At 41.6% G+C, this 21659-nt stretch overlaps 1 protein-coding gene across 1 annotated transcript in view; it reads right to left on the bottom strand.

Moving 5' to 3' along the window:
* The window catches only part of LOC308135243 (cadherin-6-like), a gene marked incomplete at both ends in the record, with an annotated part of 68114 nt that extends 46729 nt beyond the window's left edge, over positions 1-21385 (bottom strand). Inside the window, 2 exons of the mRNA XM_080503135.1 lie at positions 58-352; positions 21176-21385. Coding sequence (XP_080359261.1) covers positions 58-352; positions 21176-21385 — 505 coding nt within the window. The remainder of the gene's footprint in view (positions 1-57; positions 353-21175) is intronic.
* Between the last annotated feature and the right edge of the window lie 274 nt (positions 21386-21659).

Raw genomic sequence — 21659 nt, 5'->3', positions numbered from 1 at the left:
ATTAAGTAGGGGAAGAGTTCAAAAGCATCCTGTGCTGCTCTCCTCAGTGAGGCTTACCGATGTCGGACCTCTCCGGCACGCTGCCAGTGTAAACCTCTTTGCTGAAGTGAGGCTCATTATCGTTGATGTCATGGAGTTTGATGGTGAACTCCGTCTCCGGCTCCAGTTTTTGACCGGTCCGTTTGTTGACTACCGTGGCTTTGAGGACGTAAAAAGCCTTCTCCTCCCGGTCCAGGCGGCGGGTGGCGTGCAGGTCCCCGTTATTCTCGTCGATGACGAAGACTGTGCCGGCGCCCTCGCCAGAGAGGACATACTTCACCACACCGTTGCCGTGGTCCTGGTCCGACTGGAGCTGTGGATGGACGTACAGAGGATCAGCCATTTGTAACCAAATATATATGGAAGACTTCGAAGTTAAGAGCTTCATATCGCTTATCTCAACATTAACATCACACATTCAAAAGTACCGATTTGGTGCAACTGAAACAAAAGAAATTCGCTCTTTTCATCAAATTAAAATACAATAACCTTTGTCTGCTACTGGGTGGGATGGAAGGATCCAGAAAACTTTCACTGGCGAGCTTCAACTTTTGATCTTGGTCATGTTGGCTCAGTTCATTAGCATCCCCAATTATATTCTCTTCAATATTTGCTTGTTCAGTGTAGATAGTAAGCTATTCAACAGAATGCTCAGCAGTTTTTGGTGATGCAGAACACGAAAAACACTACTTAATGTAACAAATCAGTGATACATACAATATTTGCAAAGGTACATTGGTCTCGGTTCGACCATATGAGCTCCAAATCTGTAGTGGTACTTGTAATTTATCAACAATTATTCAAGAGAAGAAGTCAGTAGAGACAGGAAGTCAAGATAAGCCATGTACACAGAGTTAGCATGCCCAGCTAAAGAGTACACGGTGACCGGAATCATTGTTTTCCAATGGATCCAACAAAATATTTTTTTTTAAAACACACCTGGGGATTGAATCTCTATTGTGGCGGATCATGTCAAAACTTTAAAGTTAATCATCGGGAAAATGTAATACGTCTCATTTTAAAGATACGCTCAAAGATACAGTCAAACACATTTTGAAAGTTGCCAAAGTCAACATGTTAGAATGCAAAAAAAAGAGGTGTCTTCAAACTACGTTGCAATGTTATCTATGAGTTTAACAAGGTAATAAACTGGGATTGCAATACCAGTTTTTACCACAAGTTGGTTATGTAATACTTTACAGCATTACTGATTTATTCAATGTAAACTATGCCAGACAAGCAGCAGGTGTACATTACCAGTAGACGATGCAGTAAAACTTTTGTCAGTTGAAGGTGTTGAGAAGTCCCAATGACCAAACCCAGAACCTTACACTGGAAAATATTACATGCTATATATTTTTTTAAACCACATTTGAATATTTACAGTGCTTGCAGCTGGAGCCGGCCCAGCACAAATGCAACAAATGCAGATGTATAGGGCCCCGATGACCACCATAATTTTAAGCTTTTCTTTTAAATTAAAAAAAAGTAAACATGTTGAGATAAAATGGTGGCAAAACTCTCACAAATGTATTTATCCATAGTAGCCTACTTGCTGGCTGAGAGCCTCATATTATCAGTGGTCTAGGAACTTGCATTAATAATAAAGCTGGTCAAGAGATGGATTAGAAGAACATCATTGCTGATTTTGCCTCAAGAAAAGCTTGTAAGCAAAAAAAAAAATTAATTCTGACAACATTAAAGCAAAGCGGTGATCGTAATAGCCAAATACTGTTTCTGTAAATTAGTGGAGACTGAGGGCCTTTTCATCCCTGAACGCATACTATATTTCCAGATTTATCTGTTTTATGTCATTATCTCACAAAAAAGATCAGTTGAACAGTTGTTCTTACCTCATCAAAAATGTGTCAATACCATGTATCTCAAGTTCTTCATTTTATTTTGTCTGTTTGTTTTATTGCACATTTGCACTTCTACTTCCATTTTGCTGACTCACAAAGCAAAAGCCATTAAACAAGACGGCTCAGAACAAGTTCAGTCAAGTGTAGTGCTTTGAATTTGGAAGTGTGGTGTAAATAATACATCTACAATTAATACAGCTAGTGCTCCATCTGTATGGGACCCTCCAGCATGGTTAATGGTAGCGCTCAGATGACGTCGAAGTGGGATGAGGCAGGGGACCTCCAAATTGTAATTTGCATAGGGCATAGTCTGGCAATGCCTGCAGTAGAAAGATGACCAGTCAAGATGTAGCAAGGGATTCTCTTTGGTTTATTTTCATTGTGTCCTTCCTCCACCTATCTTTAAAGAACCTCCCCGTGGTTGGAGGGAGGAGGAGATGGACAGGCCAGCGGGTGATTGTGACAGGTTTATATAAGACCGAAGCAAAGAAAGAGTAAAGGCAGAGACACCAAAGGAAAGACCCACAGCCAGAGCTGCAGAATGAGAAACAAAAACAGGAATCTTGTGAAGGCAGAAAAACGCGTCCGAGAATGAAGCGAGAGCAGCAGAAAGCCAGAGTTTGCCTTGTGCCTGGAGGAGTAAACATCTATCGGATCTACTGTGAGTTCTGCAGCTTTTTTACTTTCTCACCCGCAGCAATAACCCCGCTCTCTCTTTTCTCGCCTCTTTGTCTTTGTCTGTATCTCTCGACCTCGAGTGGCTCGCTGTTCACCTTTCATCCGTCCATCCCTGCTTTACTCCTTCAGGCCAGGTGTTGGGGTGAAGGCTTTGATTTAGTGTGTGCGTGCATGCGTGTGTGTGTGTGTAAGGGAGCGAGTCATTACAGCTGCTATATTTGCTACTACCTGTGGAAGGTGTGAACTACGTCCAAACACTGACAGCAAGAACATTTCTATGAAGCTTTTTATACTCCCCATTAGCATATGACACTGAATGTACTGAGAATCTGAATTCTCCACTGGTTTTTCGAGGCGAGGTCCTTAATCTGAAGTGCTCAACCATTCATTGAATGCCACGTTTAAAAATATATTCTTTTTTTCCCCCCAAGTGCTTCACAGTTCCATTGGGTACAGAAATACAAAATTGCCTGTTGGTGACCACAAAAAAAGGTAATTTTACTCTTTAGCAGAAATCCATCCATACGATCATTGTGACCCACTTTTTCCTCTATAGCAGTGGCTCCTAGGTGAGTGCCTTCAGATTGCCTTGTAGAAAATGCTTCGGACCCCTTCCGTAATATCTGACTTATAAAAACATTGCAGTGAAGCCAAACAGCAGTAGACACAGCAATACACAAAAGCAGTTTCCTTCAGCTTCTCGGTTCCATAAATTGTCTCGTCAACTCTATAAGTACATCAGAACTTGGGAGCAAAGTTTTCATGAAAATTCACATTTTGGTCTACAGGAGCAGGTGGGGATTTATTTGCGGTTATTGTGGCCTAGACATTTTGCTTTTCAATCCAAACCAGAGCAGTACATGAGTGGGCGAGGGAGTGACCATGACCATTCAACTCGTTCCAAAACTCTGACAGACGTACCGCACAAAGATATAGAGTTTTGCTCTTGTGGCGGTCACCAACTTACTAGAAAAGCTACAGCAATATCATACAATTATTCCAAACCAGCCCCAGCCGACTGCCGATGCTCGCGGAGGCTAATTATCACTGCAGATGCAGAAACGTGACTGTGACTGTTATTCACAGGGACGACAGCTGTCTCCATGTACAGCGTGTGCACTGCAAAGGAATGAGTGTCTTATTTGCGTCGCTGATAAAATCAAATAACGCCAACAGCTCTATGATGATTCACTGGCTGCAGGATTAATAGAAACCCTCTAATAACCACGAGCATCCGATTTTACAAACTGAGTGATTTCTGAAAGGAAACATAAGCAGATCAGACGAGAGGACACAGCGGACCGTTTCAGCCCTTCAGTTAAACGGCACCTTTTAACATGCGCACTCCACCGAGACGCTGGGTGTATATTAGCCGTTGCTTAGTGACGATGGTGAGATCCAAAATGGACGGTGATACTTCTGGCTTTGACACATCGCTTCCTCTTCGGCTCGTGAATTTTGCATTACTCCGGTGCCTTCAAGCACAGCAGTTGTAGTCTCACAAAGAACAACAGGGAAGATGAGTCAAGTAAATACAGTTTTAACAGGCAAGTGGCCCAGTTGTTAGCAGGGTCGGGTTCAGCTGAGTGAAAATGATCTGTGCGATGTCTGAAGACTCCTTTAACGCAACATCTGGCAAATGGAACAGATACAGTGAGTTGGATTGTTCTGCAAAATATTCAACAACATCCATAAACAAGCTAATGACTAATCGTACTTTATGAATCCCCTTGAGGAAAATCGTTTTTTTACCGCATTGACCAAACCTATTTCTCAGATTATGAAGCTGATCCTGCTCGGGACGCACAGTGGTTGTATTTTCTAGCAGCTCCAAGCAGCTAAAACGTTGAGACATTTGCGCATACATGTAAACGAAGGAAATCAAATTCTCCCCCTTTACAACAAGCAACCAGCAACAGTGAGTGTTTATCAGTTTCCCGGCCTTTAGATCTCTCAATTGATTTCATTTATTTAGTCTTTATTTTGTCAGGAGAACCTCATTGAGATTAATAATTTCTTTTACGACTTACATGCTCAAACCAATCACCCTTGATGGGAAACAAGACTGCTGACTCATCGCCCCCCAAAAAAATCAAAATCTGCAGAAATGGCTTGGTGGAGTTTTACTAAGGATTTTCTTTTTAACATAATATCTCTCTCCCCACAGAAGTCCTGTTCCCTTGAAGAGAGAAAATAAGAAGAGGCAGCAGCTCTGTGTCCCCAGTCTGTGCGAGCCATCGACGTTCTTACAGTGATTGAACTCTGCGAAATGCAGCAAAATTCAACTCTGCTCAGGAGACTTGCACATTGCAAATACGGAAATGTGTGATCTGAGCAAACACACGGAAGGTCTCCGCCCCTCTTCACCTTTTCGAACATTGATTTCTGCAGGTTTCGGCCTCGGCGGTCTGTCTCACTATTATTCTGATTAGGTTCGCATCGATTTCAGAGTCCGAGTGCCAAACAGACGGGGAACAAATAAAAGGAGGAACTGACAGAATATCTGATACAAGCTGTTACTCTGTATGTGTACAAATTATACCGAAAGACAGATAACTCTTCACATTTACGTCCTATTGTAGGTCAAATCTCAGAAAATTTTGGGTTTGAGCAGAGACAGTTATATTTTAGCTGACCTTCCCTTTATGCTCAATGCCGCCATCTTTCTAAGTGATGCTGATCGTATGTTGATATGTGTCTGTAAATATGAGGATGTGAGGACAATGGTCGACTACATCCAAATGGTCTATATACAAACAATATACGAAGGCAATGTGTCGCCCAAAACCGTGTTGGATACGGCACCAGACCAGGTGACCTCACCACTGCAAACCCAGAATTGTAAGAGGCAGCAATAGAAGCCAATGCATGCACAGGGACAACATGCAAACACTGCACAACCCCCCCCCCCCACCCCCCCAAAGCCTGAATGTAAAGTGGAAGAAATCTGTGCAGAGATTTCCATTATGTGAAATTTGCAGACTTGTTTTTTCTCCCCTGCGAGTTTGTTTTTAAATAATACACTGATGTGCGCTGACCTGCAGAGAACCTGGAATGAATGGACTAAAATAACAGGTAATTCTGATATGAATTATTCTCACACCACGTTTGATTTTCACAGTTTGAAGAAAAAAACAACAACAAAATATAACAACAACTCTGAATGCTTGTACACCATCCCATACAGACTGGGTTCATTCTGGATTGATGAAAACATGGCGGAAGGCAGAGCCGGGGAGATTTTTTCCATCTTCTACGAGGACTCGTTTTGAAGTGTTTTTATTTCGACAAGAGCGCTGAGAGAAACTTGACTGAAGATGGCTTTCCGTCTGCAGAACAAAAGGAAAGAAAATTGCTTTGACCAGAGAAAGACTTCTGTCCAGGGTGGACAAAGTGAGAAACTTTAAGCTTTGACCTCCCGGATCCATTTCAAATCCCTCCCCACACAAATCCAGAATTATTTATGTACATTTACAGATGTTATTGCTTTTATTATTCCTGCACAAGGGTGTTCCAAACAAGAGAAGGATTCCCATGCTTTAGCAATAAACAGTTTTTTTCTTTGTTTTTTTTTAATGATGGGGAATCAAGAGCTTCAACCGAGCTTCAACCGCAGGATGTCTTTCTTTAGCGGTATGGTCTTTGTTTTGAATCTCTGAGCATTTATAAAAAAGATGAGTTATTCCCCCCAGTCCCACGGAGCAGCAGTTTTCAAAAAGATGTATTTTAGTGGCTCTGAGCACCGTTTTCAAAGGAAACAAAAATGTTGCGTTTTCTCTTGAAAACATTGTTGTTGCAAACGGGGCCTGGATATGAGGAGTTGAAACCAAAGCAAAGATGAACTGTTGTATGAATGAAAGCATCCTGTCGTAAAAAGAAGTGTGTTGATAAAGAAATAAATGTGGCTTAAACACCTGCTTCCCAGGTGTTCCCGTTATGCGTGAAAACGCTGCAATAACTGCAACGCGAGAAACAAATCCTGGAACACCGCACAAAACCAAATTAAAATTATTCCTCCAGTGGTGAATAATGATTTTAATAAAACCTTACTATGTGGTTTGGCTGCTTGTGCTGTTTTGGTGAATGATGGATGATTCTGGGGGAGAAACCAAAACCACTTTCAACTGAATTTTGCACAACTCTGATGAGACCGAGGGGCTAATTAGACCGTTCCACACTTGCACCACATTTCAAAGACGGCAAAAAAAAAAAAAAGAAGAAAAAAGAAGCAATTTTTTCCTCGGGGTCTTCCTGGCTCACTGCTGATAACCCCTCCACTGAACACACATATATATAGCGAGGCAACACTGCAAATCAGCGGAGTGGTGGGACGGGTCACACTCGATCTGTCTGCTTCTGGTGTACGGACAAATACGGAGAAAACTATGTGACAGAAGCCGAGTACAAACAATTAAACACATTGCTGCCGCTGCTCTTCTGTTTCCACAACGTTTCTTCTCATCTCACAGCTTTTTTTTTTCTAATTATATTTTGGATCATTTTTAGGAAATTGCAAAAGTTTCGTTTCGCTTGCGAGCCCGTATACCAACGACATTGTTGAACAGATCGCAGAGCACAAACACGAGGTCGCATGAATGATGCTGGAGAACTGGAAAGTCTCGTGGCGGAGGAGGGAAGACGTGATAATGCCATTGATCTCAGCTGAACGAGAAGAACATCAAGTTCTGTTTGTCTCATGAGGAGCTTTCAGTTCCGTTTGTGTGAAGAGCAGGGTTTGTTCAGTAAATGACACAATACTGGCTTTTAGCTGTGTGATCAAATAAAAAAACCAGCTTAAAGTACTTTTTAAAGTGTGCACATGCACAGCAGCAGAGGAAGCAGAGGATAAGGAAAAGGATAAAACTGCCAAAATCAGGGACATAAACAATGCAATGAAAAAGGTTCCCATCCTGACCAATAACTGAAACTTCATAAATACAACATACGTGCACAGTTTTTTGTTTTGTGTCCAAACTATATGAAACTTTATAAGCCCACATTTGCCTCATTTTAAATGTTAAACATGTTTTGCGGATCCAGTTAAATTTGATATAGTGGAAACAAATCCCAAAGGTTGCAGACCCCTGGTCGAGTACAATACAGATGCAATCGAGCCAAAAGCCTTTTGTACTGTTATGAAATTGGTTATGCGGTGCGTGTTACATAGGACTACGGTCTGCAGTTGTATGTAGGAGGCAGTTTTTAACACAGCTGGTTGTTCAAAGATGGAACATGCAGGTCAGCTGAGGCCATGTGTTTGTGTGCGTGTGTTTTTGTGTGTGTGTGTTCTATGTGGTCCATGTGCCTTTAAGGGATTCTTATGTCAAAGTACTGTTTCAAAAAGTAAGTAAACCCAAGGTCCATTTCCCTCTTCTTTGTTTTTCTAACTCGGCATGCATTATATTAAATATTAAATTGTTGTCGTAATCAAGGTTTTACTCGGGGCTCCAAACCAGTCGCATCAAATAAGAAAAGTCAGAGCTCTGTGTCGTGGACCGGAAGTAATAAAAGATCAGATTGGGTTCCCACCGTGCAGTGTCACGTCAGCCTGAACGGTGAGTAAATGTTTATATAATAACACTCAGATGCTTTATTTACCGGTTCAATGACTCACATATGGAGTTCTGCTGCGGTGGATTTGAATTTAAGCGTTTCTTGTCTATTTAAAGACAACAAAATGGCTGCAATGAAGGATCATGCTCAGAATGAGCGAGCGCAACTTCACTGGACATCATGATGTCTTATTTCCAAATAGTTTTAGTTCCGAGGGAACATTCTGAATTATGATTTGCCAGTTTCTCCATCCACCCCAAAAAAAAAAAAAAAAAAAAAAAAAAAATCAAAACCCAGGACGTTTGAAAAGGTTCCTTTTTCTTGCTACTGTGCTCGACTAATACTGCCGGAAGAAAATGGCTTTGTAAAGTGGAAGAAAAAGACTGATTTGTCCTTCTCTGGAGCGTTGGCATGTATTTAAGGTCGTGCTGGTGCGGGTCTATTGAAGCTAGCGTTCCCTATAACCATCCTCACAATCGTTCCATGTGAGCTGTTCATTCATTGCATCATCGCCGGGCCGGTTTGATTTATTATTTAACAAATGAAGCATCAAATAACATCCACATTTACTGCACCAGTGCAGAAGACTCTGCTCCAGCCGAGAGGAAGCTGTCGGAAATGGTTGCCGTGAACGAAACTCGGCTCATATCTTTGACTTTTTCCCCTCGCTCTCCCAGCGACTCGCTTCACCTTTTCCCTCCGCTGCCCCGCACGCTCCCCTTTCTCTTTCTCTGCCGCCTCTCGCCCCGTGCCGTCCTCTCCGCTGACTTTTTGTTCCCGTGCTCTTCCGCCTTTGTTCTTTCGTCCCACCTGTCCTACCTCCTGCCTTCAACACCTTTCTCGGTGCTTCTTCGGTTCCTTCCCTTCCTTTCCTCGCTGCTGTTTATCTTCCCTCTCCTCTCCTCTCCTCTCCTCCCTCCGTGTCCTCTTTTGATCCTCGCTGCCTTTCCTCCCCAGCAGTGTTGGGTCTGATTTGATCTGTCAGTCCGCTGGGCTGCAGTACCTCCATGCTTTCACCGAACACGAGCTGAAGAAGCCGGGCCGACGTTTCGCCGCATTTCATCTCCAGAGTGAACGTTACGGAGTCATCTTGCGAGTCCCCCGATACCTCTCTGCCACCGTATCACCACCATACCGCTGTCTTTTACAGTTCCTCACAGTCGCCATCATGCTGACAACAGTATCACCATTTGTACGGCGCTGCACGAGCCCCAACTTTTACTGGGAATCCCTGCTGTTTCTCAGGTAGTTTTCGCTGTCTTGGTGTAAAATCCTGGTCTGGACCAGAGTTCAAACTGGTCATGGGCGTGTTTTTGTCCACTTTGCTCAATCTTGAGTGGAAAACAAGCCAGGACCGCAACTACATCTGCAGACAGGTATTTAACTGTAAACACACCAAATGCAGATGAACCGACAAGTTTCCCTGGCAAATTTCAAGCCGACGCAGAACTTCCAATGCCCATGATCCTGATGTCCACCATCTTGGATTTTTCAGCCCAGCCACCAAGTGCAAACAAAGAGCGCTCTTTTTTATTTGCACGCAAAAATGAAGATAATCAAATGTATATAGTAAAGTGGCAAATGTGATTATTGTTTTAATTTTGGCAGCAAAATACAGTATCGAGGAGAGGAGATTCTCCCGCCATGTTTCTGCCGAGTCAACTATCAACCCTTATTAAAACATGCATACTGCATGTTATGTACATTTATTACATATCATATTTGGCATTTGGTTTGTTCAATATCAACTTGGCCTATAATTTGTCATTTTTATAATTTTAGGGTGTCCCTACATGAGAGGTTTTACTGTAGACCTGACGAAAATGTCATTATTTTCACAAAATCGAACAATTATTATAGAAAATGACTACAATCTCAACATGAAGCCAATTTTAATGAAAACCTCTGGGGCAAAATACAATGGAAAGTCCAGAAAACGTCTCCTATACCTGTTGGATCATGCATGTTTGTACAAAATCACCCGGACAGCGTAGGGGTGATTCTCAGTTCGGGTCTCAATGTTGGCCGATGTAATGTTGTCCACTACTCCGAAGAAATTTTCAGACTTTTTTTTTTAGATTAGATTTAGACTGTGAGAGGCATCTAAAGCCCAACATAACTTTGACTGAAACGTACTGCTGCGGATGTACCGACACCTACTTTTCGTGTTTGTGGAAATATGAAAGTTGGTACAACACCCTGGTGCACACCAAACTGACCACATTTCTGCAGAAATTTTTTATTTTTTTTAATTTAAACTGGGTCAATTGTGACAAGTGTAAACAGTTTCCAGCACTTGGTTTACCCATGCGTAATAATAATAATAATACTTACCTGGCGATCGTGAATGTGACCTCGCGAAGCGTGGGCTTTTAAATTACATCTCTATTTGAAGACCTTAACTCTTTCCATTTTGGTCACAAAAAGCTGTGGCTCCAGTCAAACCATTTGATAATCAAATATCTGTGGCTTGAGATTGATTTATCTGATAACTGAGGAAGAGTGGCACAACTGGAGAACACTGAAAACTAAATAAGATGTGCTGGCTGACAAATGAGATGATTTAGCCACTAAAGCTTCATCTCCAAGTGAGCAGGAGGAATTCATTCAGTCTTACACACTCATCATGTTAATGGGAATGGCCTTGGCGGACAAAATAAAGATTTAGCCGATTCCCTACAGTGACAGCTGACAAAGACAGCCCATTAAGATCTCCGTGGTGACCTTTGGACCTTAAAACAACTTGTGATTTGACTGAAAATCACACGCAGCGAGAGGCTTCCAGACGTATCGTGTTTCAGAGGCAGAGATGGACGAGATATAAACCACGTCGTTTTATTCATGAGTTTTTGAAATGGCTCCTGAGGTGGAACTTTTTGAAAGTGCTCCAATGCTGTCTCCATAGAAATGGAGGAGCACACAACTTTTCGAAAACTCTGCTAATGTTAATACAGCTGTAGTAAGTGCTTTTTCTGCATATGTGCGAGTGGATGGATAATAATAACAACAACGTTTGAGTGTCGTGACTCCCAGTGCATATCCTCCTGGGACGTGGTTGTTGTATAGTTTAGAGTCACCCGGAATAACAATCCAACTTCATCGTCTGTCCATATGAATGTCGGTGTCGTCCCATTGGTAATGTTTATAGCATAGTGTTGCATGTGCAGATGTCTTTGAGGTTTCATTACAAAAACAATCCACGGGACCATCTTGTAGCATGGCATGCCAACCACATCATTTATGTTTTTGTTACTCCTGTGATAACGGACATTGTTTTCAAAACATCACTCTGTAAACATGAAACTCCCAAAATGGAAAAAAAAATGATGCATTCTCACTGGAAACGTCTTATAAATGGGTCAGCGAATAGAATTGGTGGACCAGCTGAAAACACATCTCTGAGCACAGAAACATCATGATCTTGCAACTGAAAGCTGTAGCAGAAATTGGGACCCAAAATCATTCTAATTATGTCTTTACCTTTATTCGATTGTCCTGAAAGACCCTACAAATAAATAATTAGATATTTAGAGCGGTTCTAACACGAGATTAGTAATAAATTCAACCCAATGAAGCAGCACTGGAATGGACGACACTCCAACGATTCTTGAAGTGCTGAGAGTTAACTCCGCCGGCACACGGCTTCAGGTGTTTCTGTCTCTGACTGCTGGATTCTGGCTCTCAGATGTGGGGCTGGATTTAGAGTGATGAACTTAACTGAGTGTTGTTTACTCTTCTTGCATGGATGATGTCAAGCAGAGCACATCTGAGGGTCGTTCACCCAAGCAGCTGTGCAACTGAATATTAATCAACCTGATCACAGTTTGGTAGCAAACCCGACATCAGATCCCACCTTAATTCGGTATCAGAGGGGGAGGTAAACACAGAAGAGAATGTTTGCCTAACAGTATCGATCCCTCTGTAACCCCCCCCCCCCCCCCCCGTTAATCTGTGAGTAAACCGTACTGCTGTCGCTAAACCATATCAGAAGCACCCAGCAGACCCCCCCCCCGCAGGGGAGGCAGCACCCCAGCGGGGAGGAAAAGTCTACTGACTCTACCTCGCCTCTCTTCGAGTTTACCTCAATCGCAGGCAAAAACTCTTGTTTGTTTCAAAGCTCACTTTGTTTTTTGTGTGCTGTCAGACAGCGGGCTTCATACAGAGCAGCACAATACCTCCCGGCATCTGGCGACTGATCAAACAGCGGAGCTGCAACTATCATCACGCCACACTGTGTGCTAACTTCACTAATAGGCCCACGAGTGAGAATCTCCTCTCGATATTAAACACAGCATCCGTTTGATAGCAAATCCCCGCGTAACCCCCACGCTCTGTGCACAAGGTACGGCAACTTGGTGCACTTTATCAGGCGAGACGTAATTCAGCAACAAACTCCTTCAAAGAGAATAAATGCAACGCAGAATGATTCACAAACATGTTGATTTAGAATTATATGTATTTGAAGATGTAGTTTTCAATGCACACATACACATGAATGCAACAAATCTAAAAATATATTTTACATAAAAGGTACAAATGCATTTTTAGGCCCCAAGTGAAAACTGAAAATGTTAATTGTGAGTTCGGTGTCCATTTACCCAACAACGGCGTTTGGAGCAATTGAAAATGCGCCAACTCTGTCGCCATGGAAACGTGTGAAAATTCAACTTTTGTAAAACTAGTGTGATGTTCTCCAAAACAAAAACGCAAAACGATGCATTTTCATTTGAAACACTGTCAGCAGGCCTTAGTTGTATTAAAATTGGCTGCACAGCGACACTCATGAGCCTAGAAATCCTCAGACGCAAGCATCAAGACGCACAATATCGCAATGGGGTAAAATAAAAATAAATAAAAATAAAAACAGTAACATTTTCTCTTGTAAATGTACACTCAGTGATTTGGAGATACACGGGTTTATAAAAAGTATAATATAAATAATACAACATGCTTATTGGCACAATTTTAAAATGAATATGTCAATCAAAAGATTTCTACGAGTACACGCAGTGTGGATTTTCTTTTTTGTATACAACATGTATTTGGCGCATGTTGTACATATAAATCCCCCAAAGACACTGATGAGTCTGTCCGTGTGCATTTATTCTTTCTGATTGAGATTTGACTCGCGAGCAAACAGCATGTTTGATTTCTTCTTATGAGTGAATGGCCTATCTGCAGTGGCTCTGAGGAAATAAATATTTTACGTGTGTAGTACTCATTTGTTACCAAACAGTTCTCAGTCCTTTCTTCCTAACAGCCATCTAATAGCAGGATGACACTCAAATGTCACAATCAGCAAAGTAAAACACAGAAATTAAATCTCTGCCAAACTGCATGGCAAAGTGGTGAAGACAAGGTGCAGTATTAGCAGGTATCGTCCTCAGTAGCAACTTGTGTTTTTGAAAATAGTCATGCAGAATACAAATGAAAGTACTTCGATCCAAATATACTACTTAATAGAAATGATGAGTGGATTTTGACAAAGTGCAGATCCTTTCAGAAATTCTAACCCTTTTATACTTGGAGTCCCCTAAAAGGGCCTTCAAAATGAAATGAAATGTGTTTACTGAGAAAAAAACTACAAAAAAAAAGCACAAATCTCATCTGGACATGCCTCTGGAATTGCCTTAGAGGAAACGTACATGTGGAAATCTATGGAGGCTTTAATGCTTCTTGATAAAGATATACAAAGGCTCCATTTATACAATATTTCAACTCTGAAGGCATCATTTTTGTATCTTTGTTTCAGAAAAGTGTCACGTTTACAGAGCATTGTTCTAAAAACAGAACAATACGCTATAAATAATAGTTATGAACAGATGAACAAGTCGGATTGTTATTACAGTCAATGATCCAGAGAAAAGGATCCAGGAAAATATGGACTGGGAGTCATGACACTCTGAATACAAACGTGCTTGCTATTGTCCATCTTCTCACGCAAGTAGAAGCGTTTCAGAAAAGGAGCATTTTCTCTCATTTCCACGGAGATGAAGTCAGAGCATTTTTGGAAAAAAGTTCCGCCTTGAAAGCCATTTTCAACGGCTTTCAAACAAAACACAACAGATTTTTTTCCAATTTCACTTGAAGTCATTGTATGAACAGAGCCTCAGTCAAGCCAATTGAGAATTCACCAATGAGCCTAATAAGCATTATTTAGTTGTTGTACAACTTCTCTTCCTGTACACCTCCCTGCCACTCAAAACAACAGGATTTCTCTTTATTGTTGTTCTGCAGCGGCTCTTTGGATCTAGCAAGTACATCAAGAGACGACGCCAGAGCCGGATATAAACGGGGCGTTCCCGGTAATAACCCATCTACTGTATGAGTCATTACATATGTGCAGATGTCTCTCAGCATGCGAGGCGCCAAAGAAGCCGACACGCTCCTGATGTATTCACTTCACTTAGTTCGCACATTCTGTCATTGTGCCGAGCCTGCCATTTTCCCTGCTGTCAGCCTCTTCTGCCTCTGTGTTCCGAATGTGCCAACTCGGGTGTTTACAGTGTGGGAGAGCGAAAATATCACACTGTAACCATTTTAAAGATGCCATTATTTGTGTTGTGAAAGCTTCTCTCGGTGACCGTCGGAGGAAACAGAGCCAAACAACAGCTGTGCTTTCACAACAACTCAGATGCGCACTTCTCACTCCGGAAAAATGCAGGTTTCCACACCATCCATCGTCGGGAAGTTCAAGCCTTCAAGGGCAGCTTACATGAGTGGGACAAGCTTTAAATATAAACTATGTACAATTTCCGAAAAAGAACATCAAAAAGGTTGACTTTTTGACGTTTCGTAAAAATGTAAATAAAAGGTTGTTGATGTTTTGAACTGATGAGTTCCATGAAGTCTTTAAATAAGCATTTTCATTGAACTCGAAGAAGCACTTTTTCTATGGAAGAGCATTAGGGCTCTGAAGAAAATACGAAATTCTGAGATAAGAAAAAAAAAAAATCCTCATGCACTTTCACAAAAAAGTCGTAATTCAATGTCGAGATCTTATTTTTCTTCATGATGCATTAGGAGAGAAAGTCTAAATAGCCAGTGCATGTGACTGTTTCTACAAAATGCATTGAAGGCAGTTAATGAACTGGTGAAACTATGCTTCAGAATAGGCTTTAGCGCATATACACAGTGCAGTTATCATCAGTATTGAGACCTTGAAGAGACAGTGCAGCCTGCAGCACTCCTCACTGACTTCTTATCACAGAGTATGAGGGACATGAGCACTGATCCCTGAGGTGTTCGTATGCTTTTGATGAAATGTATTATTAAACAAGCAAATCTGGTCTAAAAATCTGATATTCAGAAGCAGTGAGCAACCCTATATAGTCCGAATTATGTGATTTAATGTGATTATGTTGGCATCCATGAGCAAATGATGAGAGATGGGCCAGAGGAGATGGATGTTTCCAGTGTTTAAAAATATGAACAAATAAATAAAGGATCTTGACTTTTTTCCTCCATGAAAACAAAAGTCTTGACATTGATTTCTGACTTTCTCTCGAAATGCATGAGGATTTTCTTTTTTCACCGCTGATATTTCATTGTTCTTCTTCAGTGGGCCTAATATTCTTCTATACATGTTGAAATTGAGACCATTTCAAAAAAGTTGGGACAGCAGCACAGACATCCGCTCGGTTTGTAAACTGAGGACACCAATTACTTGAGTTTTAATTGGAGATTCAGTTATTTTTTTCTCAATAGTTGTTACTAAAGATGCACCTATACCACTTAAAGGATGACCACAAGTAGTAACCTTTAGCTACTTGCTGATGCTGAGCACCGATATGAGTACTAATTAAGTGCCATTAAGTCGAATTTACACTCCAAACGCAAACATATTGCGAAGGCTATGAACCACCACGAACCACCTACACACAGCAGGTGTGCCGACTCTATACACACCTCCAACAGCCTTACAGTTTGCTTTGAGCATACACACACACACACACACATGCTCCAGCTCATTGTTAATGAGTGTATCACTCACACTGATGCACTGTTACACATGTTGCATCGCTGATGTGTACTGATGCTGTTGACTGAGCGACTGCTTGCACTGAAATAAACCTGACTGACAAAGATTGCCGCTAAGGTGCCTGTCTATCTTATGTTTGTGCGATATTGTATTATTATACTGTGCATTTTACCGTTTTAAACTGCATTTCATTCTGTATTTTATTTCATTTTCCCTCACAGCTCCTCCTGGATCCATTGAGTTACACTAATGAGCGACATCGGGCGAACTTTGCTGGTCCAAACGTCTCTGGTGATTAAGTTGCTGGTGTTGTGCGAACCACCTCTCACCTCCTCTCGATATTGAGGCAAAACATAATTTACCGTGTAACCTTAGCTATTCTCATTAATATTAAAGAATATACAAACGAATCATCAGCTGTGGTCTCTTGCGCACCTGCGGGTGACGCAGATCTTTTCCGAGTACAAGCAGCATCGGATCCGATTCCAGTCATTACACGGTTCAAATACAGAGTTTTGATTCCTGTTATCAGCTGGTTCCAGTATTGTGTTCGAATACGATCAATGGTTTCTATATTTGTCCCGTCTTTTCTTGCAGCATGTCTCCACTGAAGTAGCGGGTTGGTTTCCAGGGAGCTGCTAAATGCTTCACCACGTTCACCATATGTTCACCATTCTGTTGCTGATTTAGCTCCCTGCTGTTTGTTGCCGGGCAGCCAACAGGAAACACAGCGTGTAAGGTGGAGGTTTATCACCACTTTAAATCTGCATGCTCAATCAAATCTGCTCGTCCAGTTCCAATCCCTGACTATCATTTCTCAGATCTGTGGTCATCCACTGACCATAAAGCCCAACAATACTCCTATTTTGTGTTCCTGAGCTCATCCACAGCAGATACAAAGATTTATGATTGACACAACCAAATCCATTATTCTCAAGCATGACAATAAAATTAAAGATGATGGTTTAAAAGTGTACAAAAAGATGCAGTGGGATTAAGTTAGTGGATTCTTTTTCCAGAAATGTTCATGTGTTTTCACTCACACATTTATTGGGAGCACAAAAACCATCAGAGCCAAATTCCAGTAGTGTTGTTATGGATTAGCATTAATTAGCTGCGGCTGATACCATCTTCTATTGGTGGAGAGTCGGGGAGAACTGGAAATCAGGTCACTTTAGCAGGTCACCGCAACGCAACAATCGCACCAGATGTTAAACCTTCTGTTAATTGCTCAGATACGTTTTTATGGAACTGGGTTCACCTTCCCACAAAGGTTTACATTAAATATACATGAGGCTGAGGATTTTCTCACAAACTGGCCCAAACAGTTTGGAGATCAGTGCGTGTCTAACCTGCAGCAATGTTAAAGTCATTTTAGCAACTTTTATGCCTTCATGAGCAACAACTTTTTGTACACATACATGTATAGTGATGCACCGATATCACTTTTTCAAAAGAATGTTTTCAAAAAGGTTTTATTGTTATCTATTACTTTCATATCACTCTCCAACATACTGATTTGATGTAGTAGAAAGGATCAATCACAGCCCTTGTGGTCTGTGTACTTCCCCTCGCATTCGGTGATGCACTGAATGGGTAAATAGAGGCTGCTGGAGATGCATGTGACTTCGAAGCACAAGCTGGATAGAGGGAGTTCATAGAGACGCATAGCCTTTCCATATCATTTGGACTATAAATTAGGCATAACAGTGCACTGGAGCATGTGCTTAGCATACAGCAAGCTTGGTACCACATTGGTCACCCTTTAATCCTGTTTAGCAAAACCCTCCTGGATCCTAACTAATGAGCGACACTGCTGCTCCAAATGTCCTCTCTTGTCTAGCTGACGTTGCTGATGGGAGGACATCAAGTAATAATACTTACCGGGTTGTATGGAGATCATTTACTCGAGTACAAGTACACCACACAGTAACAAATCTGATATTGGTATCAGTGCATCCCTATTATAATATCAGTCATTATTTCATAAATCCACCAGTTTTTAAACATTTCATGACCTGCAGCTGGCATTATTATTTCATGTCCTTAGCTAGCTGACATTAATGGCAAAAATAGTTGAAAAAAGTTTCTCTCTGCACCCCAGTCCATACCATAGCACGTCATCAAAACAATTTTTTGGCTCATTTTCAGCCACAAGGCAACAAGCGGTTATTTAAGTCTTCACAGCTTTCCTGTGGTGCTGACAAAGCTAAAGGGAGTTAGCGCTGACACTAGCCTTCCTGGAGAGGAAGATAAAATCTCCCCTGTGAACTGTATACTACTTGCATAGTATATGCACTGCTTGTATGTACGCAGGTTTAAATCCAGGCGGTGTCTTTATTTGTGTTGGTCCCGGTACTTGTTCTGCTCTGTGATCGTCTGCCCCGTCCCAATGCACTGGATCCTCAGCCTGGGTGTGCATTGTGTTCCTACGCATCTTCTTGTTATTTTGCTGCTTCTACGCTCAACCTCAGCTCATCATATCTGCGCCCTGTCTTATGTGTCTTTGATTTTTCAACTTGGTGTTTTCGCTGTGTATCTGCCCCCATAAAGTCTTATGGAAAGGAAAGGAAACTAAACAAGCAGAAGGGGGAATATTTGTGTTCTTCAGTTTTTGGTTTGCTCGACTTTGGCGAACAAACTTGATTCCACACACTGACGCCAACTTCAGGTCAATATAAAGAACTGAAGTAATAATTTTTTTTTAGGTCAGATAAAAGAGGCTGCCATGAAAAACCATTAGACGAAGATGATGTCTCCAAGTACGTTGTAAATAAACTCTTGGACTTGTCGATGGCTTCCTCGTAACAATAATGTCCATGATTTAAACATGTATTACAATATATTACAAAGACAGATAAGATGTCAACTTAGCAAGTGCAGAAACATATCTTTTGCTGTGTGGATCCTCTGTGAGCTTGATGTTTGGCAAATTCACTCTCCCGGTTCGATATGCAGTGATGTCAATGTCTTTCCAGGTAGTAGCAGTAAAAAGATGATAATCAAAATCATGTTCATGTTACCTGGTTATAAATAAACAAAGGTGAACTTTCTTCAAGGACTGGTCAGAATCCTCAAGGTGTTTCAGTATAAAGGGGGTCATTGCAGCACTTTACGTTTAGGGGGGGTCGTGAAACCAAAAAGGCAGACGAACAGCTACTTTTAACTCTTTAATATGTAGCCTATATGTATCTTGAATACGGCAGCTGCATTTGGGGCCACAGGTGATACCACACCAAGGCAGTGATGATCTTATTAAAGACCAATAGCTTATTTCCAATCAGGGATATTTCTAATTAATGTTAATGTTGTCAGGCAAAGGATCTCTTCTTGTTTTTTTGTTTTTCTTCTATTGCAGCTGTAATTCAACATAGATGAGAGTTAATGTTAACTGCCCTTTAGACTCACTGTCTGACGAGTGACAGAAGATTTTCCTCAACCTATAGAGGATGAGCAGATTAACAGTGTTAAACGCAGCTGTAGATTCATTAAATGTAGCAATCCACAGTTGGATTACTGTCATCAGTGGACAAATGGAGATTTTCTTTGCACCAACAGGCGCCACTCAATATGGCAGCAGTTTCCCTCCAGTCAGTCAGCAACAGCTGTGTTTCTGAATTAATTCTCTGTGTCATATCCTACATATGAATTAATACCTAGTGTGTGTACACTTCAAAAGTATCGAACATAAATGTCCTTCGTTTGTCCTCATAAATGTAATTCGTTGCATTTAGCCATTGACTGTTTTTTGCTACAGAATGACCACAGTGAAATCGGCCAAAGTGGGAGCAGGTTTGAAAAAGTAACGAATAAAGTGGCTCTGAGCCCTGCTGTTGAGTAAATGACCACCTAAAAGGTGATTCAATATTGTGTCTTTCACTCGTTTTCACTGTTGTATAAATGGGGCCTTATTTTTGCGGTACAATGTCACTTTCCTCCAAATCACTACAATGGAGATCAAGCGGCTCCTGTTGCCTTCTTGCTTTATTTGAACTTTGTTTTTCCATTACATTGGATTCATTTTTCATGAAGCTTTTTTCCTAAAGAATTTAACTCTGACATAAATAACGTGTTTCTAATCTATTCTATTTTAACAGTACCAGCACCGGGGTCTCTCATAGGAAGGCTGCAGACATCTCCTATCTGTGATTTGTCAAAATATTCCAGTGAAGCGAAATGCTGGCAGACAACCACTTTCTTGACCTTACATAATGGTAAATGGACTTCAGAGCATTTTAACTGCTTCAGACACCAATGGTGACAGTTGTAAGGTCATCCACAGCCATTGGGAATAACTTGAGGTTCAGTCTCTTGCCCAAGGATGCATGAAGACAGGTGGGGTGGGTCAAACCACCAACCGCTCCACCGACTGACCCAAAGCCACCCAGCAGGAGCCTTAAAAATGAAAGGTCTGCTCCAGATTCTAGAATTTTAATAACTTCAGAGTAGCCTCAGACCCCTAGTGTGATCTCTGGCACACCTCCAAGGAGGTCGGACCCAAAGTTAGGAACCGCTCCCTTACAGTACTGCAAAGTACACACGAATGTGAAACACAGGAGGATAAAATGAACACTCTGATGAAAATGGAGCAGCGACACTATTGTTTTGTACTGAATTGAGTGAAGCTGTTTCAATTATTAACAAAGGAACTCAACTCTTCATCTGTGTCACAAATGTAGATTGTGCTTGATTGTGTTTGAAATACGAATTGTTTTTAAGCGTTGCATATTGAGTCCCAAAGAAGTGTGCTTTTCCGCTGTGTCCTCATATGAAGCCTGTAATAGCTCGTACACAGTCCTTGACTTTTTAAACTCACTTGTTAAGCGCTGATCCGCAGTGCTAATTGATTATGCTTGCAGGCACAGAAGTCACGAGTGAATTGGGGAAAGACTGATTAAGTTTAGCATAAATTCATATTAATAAAGTCAACAATTTAGGATAGAAGGACAAACACGGATGATGAGTGTCTTTCCAGCTAATCAAGGGTGTTTAATTCAAAGCCATTTGGGACATGTGTCATCAGCAAAAATGTGAGTAAAAACTGGAAGGCGCGGAGGCTTACCTTGCCAATGTACTGGTAGTCGCTGCCCGTGTACTCCTCCTGCAGGAAAAACTGGTTCCACATCCAGCCCCGTCTCACTCTTTTCAGCAGCCTCTCCCCTCTGCCCGCCGCTTCGTCCTCCGTCTCCATCCTCCTCTGTCCAATCAAGGACGCAGCGTCCAGCGACAGGCCGAGACACAGCCAGAGCATGCCCAGTAAGAAAGTCCTCATTTTTTGTGTGTGCGTGTGTTTGTTTGTGTGTGTGGAGGAGGTGTGAGGATTGTAGGTCACAAGTGTTCTATCTTCCCAGCTGAATCCCTTTGAACTGCGATAGGGGTCTATCCGTCATAGTCCTTTAGGTTTCGACTGACAGGAGAAAAGAGCTGTGAAAAGAAGCACAAGAGGGGCAGAAGTGAGAGTGTGGACAAAGCCTGGTGTCCAGATTTAATAAGCCAACACTGTGAGGGCAGGCTTTTATTTTATTTTTTTTCTCTTTTGATTCACT

This window comes from Blennius ocellaris, assembly GCF_963422515.1.
Source record: "Blennius ocellaris genome assembly, chromosome: 10".
NCBI classification, from domain to species: Eukaryota; Metazoa; Chordata; class Actinopteri; order Blenniiformes; family Blenniidae; genus Blennius; species Blennius ocellaris.
Note: the sequence above shows the minus strand (reverse complement) of the source record. Positions and strands in the feature narration are given on the sequence as shown.